This window comes from Bombus fervidus, chromosome 13 (genome assembly GCF_041682495.2).
Source record: "Bombus fervidus isolate BK054 chromosome 13, iyBomFerv1, whole genome shotgun sequence".
NCBI classification, from domain to species: domain Eukaryota; kingdom Metazoa; phylum Arthropoda; class Insecta; order Hymenoptera; family Apidae; genus Bombus; species Bombus fervidus.
The window spans coordinates 10,370,215-10,376,740 of NC_091529.1; the positions used below are offsets into that span (position 1 = coordinate 10,370,215).

At 36.6% G+C, this 6,526-nt stretch overlaps 1 protein-coding gene across 5 annotated transcripts in view; it reads left to right on the forward strand.

The window, feature by feature from the left end:
- Positions 1–6,526, forward strand: part of LOC139993538 (uncharacterized) — a 35,140-nt gene that overhangs the window by 4,156 nt on the left and 24,458 nt on the right. For all 5 annotated transcript variants that reach the window (XM_072015356.1, XM_072015354.1, XM_072015357.1 and 2 more), the window contains 4 exons: positions 5,240–5,338; positions 5,473–5,645; positions 5,795–5,952; positions 6,074–6,485. In XM_072015356.1, the coding sequence (XP_071871457.1) occupies positions 5,240–5,338; positions 5,473–5,645; positions 5,795–5,952; positions 6,074–6,485 (842 nt within the window). The remainder of the gene's footprint in view (positions 1–5,239; positions 5,339–5,472; positions 5,646–5,794; positions 5,953–6,073; positions 6,486–6,526) is intronic.

A 6,526-nucleotide genomic window follows, 5' to 3' on the forward strand; every position in this document is an offset into this window, starting at 1 on the left:
AATTCATTCATCTGCTTATTTCGAAGAACCTAAATGTAATGCTGACTCGACCACTGACTATTTTTGACAATGTTATTGTGCCTCGTTCTCGATATACATGGCCAGAGTTACGAATAAAAAATGAGAATAAACTCGACATACTGACAACATACTCGAGTTTTAAATTAGATTTTGCCAAAAGTACATAGAGAAGAACGTGGCTATATTAATATTTAGCAAATCTGATGATTTGTTATAAAAACTTACATAGAAAAGGATATTAATATTTGAGAAACAGTAGTAATAGAATATTCGCGTGATATCTTGATTTGTAAATCGTGTATCTGCTTTAGAAATTGATAATTTTTTATGGAGTATGCGAATCGTCGTACGTGAACATTTGCGTGAGTTAATACATGGTAATATGCTCGTAAAAGATTAATGTGATAATGCATATACAAATACATGTACGCGCGTATATTTACAGATATTGTACGAGTAACCACACATACGTAAGATAGGAAGGCATACTTGTCGGTATGAATCATGATTGAGGACGTGGGGAGCATCGCGAAAGTTGGAGTTATTCGATGCTTGTAATATCCGGAAGAACTTGCGCATAGAGGGTTCCGTTCAATCAAATGGCGAAATTTGCATACGTGCTTTTCCAACCGCATTACGCTGTTTATCCAATTACAAGGAACGAAGCACGTACATGCACCTGTACTCACATATGGCGAACTGAAAATCAAAGTGGTGTGAATCGAGTTTCTAGAATCTCAAGTTAATAACGTGTTCCAATTTTTATACAGTGGTTAGAAAATATATTTGCTATATACCGTGATGTTTGTTATAGCATTTGCATATTAATAATTAGTACCAAGTATATCAAACTTCGAGTAATTCAATAATATTCTCATATTATTAGAAAGGTATTATCCGAGAAGCATTCGGTATCAAATATAACAATTGGAAAATAAGAGAATGTGCATAGAATTTTTATAGCCAGTGTGTGTCATCCATCTAGTTTCATAGTTAATTTGGTCACAACTTCGTCTGTTGCTTTCTAGAAATGTAACGAATTTCCTATAATAATAAACGTAGGACGCTATTTTACGAAACATAACAGCGAACTGACTCGCACCACTATGATTCTTAAGCCAGATGTGGTTCGGCCAGACATTCAGGCGTCTGTAGGCGCGTGATCTTTTACCGTTTTCACCGTGGCGACAATTTTTATTTCAGCGAAATATTCACAATTTCTTCGAACGATTAAACCGACGTTCTAACGTCAATGAATCTGGAGAGAGAATATTCAATTTCGCGTAACGCAGCGCGTATTGTCGACAGCGTAATAAAAGATTTATCGAACATCGAAAGGAATCGAAGCATTGATACCTCGAGAATATTTGCGACAGTCGATGCAAACGTGGAAACAAGGTGCTATTTAGCCAATTTCCAGAAAACTTTTTCAGAAGACTCTTACAATTTCGTCGTACGCGCAACTGAATATAGTGTGTCTAATTTTATCACGGCATTCGCTAGTGATTTGCTCTCTGGTGCATCGTGCTTTCCGAGTCGTGAAACTCTGTTTCTCGATTACCTTGTTCTTGAACCTGACCCTTACACCAAATAGCATACTTAGCATCGATACTCGTCCAGTTATAATAAAAAAATATTTTTTCGCATGCTTGTACTTTCTCCTTCTTTTCCCTTCTTTCCTTTGTTCCGTTTCGAGTGCTTCTTATTATCAACGAGGACGCTAACGATATGCAAAGATGCAACTGCATAAAAAGATTTTTATTTTCAGACTTCTATATATAATTCTCTACTTTCTTTTACTTTCCCTTATCGCATATTTCTGTCACATTATACACAATATTATAACTGCAATACTATGTATTATCTCATATATCCTATCTATGCTTTTTTTTTATAAATCTTTATTCGTTGCAATGATTGTCTGTACGCGTGTGCATACGCACACAACACGCGTATCGCTATAACGATTCCAACTAAAATTTCTTCGCTAAAAGCGCATACATTGCTGCGATCAAATGATATCCGAAAGTACAAATACGTTTGAATATTATTATCGTATATGGAATATTCTTTATCTAAGCGAAAGGATACTCATCGATGGCCTTCGATAAGTATTTAGTTGTTCGTTAAGCGTTATCGGACAATATCGAAACGCGAGAAATAAATTTCGGTCTCGTCTTTAACAAATCCTTGGAGCAGGTCTTCGCCCTTCTCTTAAAAATATAAATAGCCACGGACGGGCTAAGTCGATCTCTGTGCTATTCCATCAAGTTCGTGTATGTTCAAATATTGGTTACTAGTTAATCAGTAAGTTTGCACGTAGGCTGCTGTTAAATTTATCGAACTACGCTAAGATTTATTACATACATACGTAATTTGTTTATTTCGTCTCAAGTATAATAACACGATGGTATATAACAAATATTATTATTCCATCTAGACATACTTTGCATTATTTGCGCTAAACTCGATCAAATGGCTAAACATTCATAGTCGTATTTAATCAAAGAAGCGACGATAAATGACACTTACGATTGAAACAGGTTACAACAACAGCTCTCTATCGACCTCGTTCGATATTTTATTCGCCTCGCGAGATCAATCAAGAACGATGTCAGCACTTTTCGAAGAAACTTTTTGACCCTGTTAGACGACAAAAGCTTCTACGTTACGAAGATCCATCCTGTCTTACCGCATACGATATATCGCGAAAATAATATTTCGACATTTCGATGCTCTTTAACGACGAAAATGTTATTAATTAACTATACAGACGTTTCTCGTGACGTCGAATTTACGTTCATGTCGGAGACGTACGAATTTCGAGAACGGTAAGTTGCACGAAGGATAACGGAAAACCACGTCTAAACATAGTTGAGGCAACTCCTAACATTCTTAGCGTCCGTCGTCAGGCAGGAAGAGACGAAAAAAGGAAGAAAACTTATCAAAATAGAAAAAGAAAAAAAAATACACGAGAAAGGAGGGAAAAAAAAATGGGAGGGAATTAAATAGAAATCGAGAAACGAGATAGCAGCGAATGTTTAAGATTCTGAGAGATACTGCAAGAGGGGTAAATGCTCGAACGAAGAAAGCCATGATTCTGTCTATATTTAACTGTATCTTTCACTGATACTGTTTTTAAGTAGAACATGTCTACGACCTATCAACGCGAGGTGCATCAGACGATTTTCTCCAGAGAAAGAAACATTACTGTTACTAAATATTCAAGCCATTCATTCCACTCGTAGTTTATCGGCATTTATTTTTTTAAATTCATACAAAAGTCTCGCGCTGAATTTAATACGTTCTATCTTCTACAATTTTATTTGCTCTATCGTTATTTGTAACATTTGCATATTGTAAACGATTTTCGATCGTACGTTTGATAATAATTAAATTGTGCTAAATATATTACTACACGGATATTAGTAATTAGTACTAAATAGATTAATATACACGTATTAATCTATTTAGTACTAATTACTAGTACATATATATAGATGTATGTATGTATATCGTAAAGAAAATGTAGAGGGTTCGTCACGCATTAAAAGGCACGACCCCCGACGCACGGCTTCTCTTGTATCATCGTCAGGGCTTCCGATCAATTTGACATAGAGAATTTGCTGGTTCTGTGGTTCAACTTGACAAGTTAAGCGATTCGAAGGAATTATAGTTATACGGTTATCTCATATATAATTGGATTTAGAAATTCATTTTAATTATACGTTCTTAAAATATGAAACCTATTTTCCATTGATTTATTCTTCATGGATTATCAACGATTATTCAAACTTTTTCTGTTCTTTTAGCATATACTCCATTTCTCCCCATTCACGTCCATATTCAAATTTTATTCGATCGAAAGTTATTCTTCTAAATTTTAATCGAATAAACCATTGTTCGTATTTATAATCCTTTTACACGTGTGCGCGTCAATTTATCCGAATAAATTTATTCTCGCAATAAAACAAACACTGGTCGCTCACGATTACTTTTGTTTTTCATAAATGTTTATCGAGCAAGTGAGATTTTACCTGCTGAAAGTTTAAAATCTCTTAGCATCGAGATACCATTACCAATGTATCATCGGTCCTTTGGAGTTATGGTATCTGGTCTGTCACGTTGCTTATTCCACTTTGTAATAAAAATTACCTGTTCGCTTCGACGCAGATTGGAAACGCTTTACGATGATTTATTTCTCTATCTCTCTCGATTCGTTACTGCTACAAAATAAACGTAATAATCAATTTGTTCGTAAGATTTTCGTCACAAGCTTGACAAGTAAAAACTAGCCGATACATTACGATCGTAACGTTAATTTATCTATCTGTATATAATTAAAGAACAATGTTATTATAAATATTTATTCTAGGACAGATTCATTCTACCATAAGCTCATTTATTATTGTTATTTATGCAATGGCGTATGCTTGTGTTTTAAGCGGCTGGCTGCTGGAAGTGGATTTCACGTAGAAAAGATAAAATAACGGTAACAGAGATGGCAATAGAGAGTGGGTGCAGGATGTGCGATCGATCGCCGGCTACCGCCGAACCACGTGACGGGGTGCGGTATTCGTGACGTCATAGAAACTCCTGTTTCATTCGTGCTATCGACATATTCGTTTCTTTCCTTTTTTCTTTCTCTTACGTCCATTGTTCATTCAACGTCTAATTCCTTTAATCTTATTTATTTCATCAATTTTACACGTATAACTTTGTAACTAATTTTCCACCCTCTGCGATTATTTCTACAATAATTTACGTTGGACGAGATCTTTTATCCGTTGTATATTTTCTTGAAAGAGCCCGTAAGAAGGGCAATGCAATGCGCGTTTACCGTCGAGCGTTTCTTTGCTCGGAAAGTAGTTATATGTTTAGTTATAGGTTCTACTAAATTCTGATTTTATATGATGCAGACTTTCATCTCATTAATAGAATTGACGAGTCGACGTTCGAGTAGAAGACAATTCTTGATTTCTTAACCTTCACCTTACGTTATTCAGCCCTGAATCATCCTCGCTTTACGAAGCCAACCTAGTGCAGACTCTTAGGTAGTTGTGTACGACGTAATAACTTGCTATTTCGATCATTTACCTTTCGGATCTTAAGTCCTGATAAAAGAGATAATTTTCGACTTTTCTAATTCAAAGAGAAGATATCGACGAGCCTTACGTGATCTTCCTTTGCATTAATATTTCCTAATTTTGGATTTCAGGTTTCTTGTCGTGGGATAAGGATAGCTGTCACGTAGATTTAGAAAAAGAATTACTGGCGTTGGTGGCGCAAGCTCCGGAAGGGGAAGAAGCAAGAAACGGTATTAATTAAAATGCCCGATTATATGATAAATGTTATCGTTGAATCTAAATCGTTCGCTGTTATTCCGAATCCGAAGAACGTACTATAGATCGTTATAAATCGTTTCGTTCGCTGAGAGAAATGAATTTTCAGGCGAACGACTGATCCAATACGCAACCGAGAACCTCGTTACCGAAGTTCTGATTCACCCGCAAACGAATACACTGTTACAATGTATCCGTAACCTTCTCGCAAGCTTTACAAAACACCGACACATTATACATGGTGGCTATACCTTCAGTGGAAATGGTTCCTGGATACTGCAAGTACGTGCCAATTCTACATAAGCATAATACGTTGCGAAACATAACATAGAAACATAACACTCAAAACTATTACTAAGCTCATCTAGTATAGTCTGAACATTTCTGTTTCTACTGAAACTAACGATCACGTTCAAATGCCACGCGTCCAGGATGGAACCTTTAGCCTTGCCGATTTCCTGGATGCGTTCAGCGAACACGAAGTGCAAAGAGTTCTTCGTGCGTATGAAAACAGTGTCACGGTAGACATTCATTGCGCGAGTGTCGGCGATTGGACAACAAATAGACTTTCCAAAGAAGCTTGTACCAGGTTTGTATCCTATTTATTTCCAACAACGTTTTAATATCGACGTAGATTGTATTTCAAGATTATAAAGAGTCTGCGACGCTTAAATAATTCATCTATGTGTGTTATATTTGCCGTGATACAGACCTTGCCGAGTAAGAGTAAATCCCGATGACGTTCTCACCGCTGGATTACCAGCTATCGCGAGTTTCACGAATTACATTGGACAATATCTGGTTGCCCAGACACTGGACCAACTTATGGAGCCATCCGATGTTGTAGGCAACATAAGATTTAGTCACCCAACATTGTATGTCTTCCCTGGCGGTCAAGGTGATGCCGCGCTCTTCGGCATAAATGGTTTTAACATGTTGGTGGACGGTGGTTTCGCCAGAAAGGCCTGTTTTTGGGACTTTACCAGACACTTGGACCGCCTCGATGCGGTCTTAGTTACTAGAATAAATAATAGTAATGTTGGAGGCATGTCCAGTGTGCTCCGCAAGAAGAAAGAAATGCACGTCTATCCTCAAATCGGACATTTCTTCTGCAACCTAATCGTAAGTATCGTTAATTTATAAAAAAAACTGTCGATTTTATG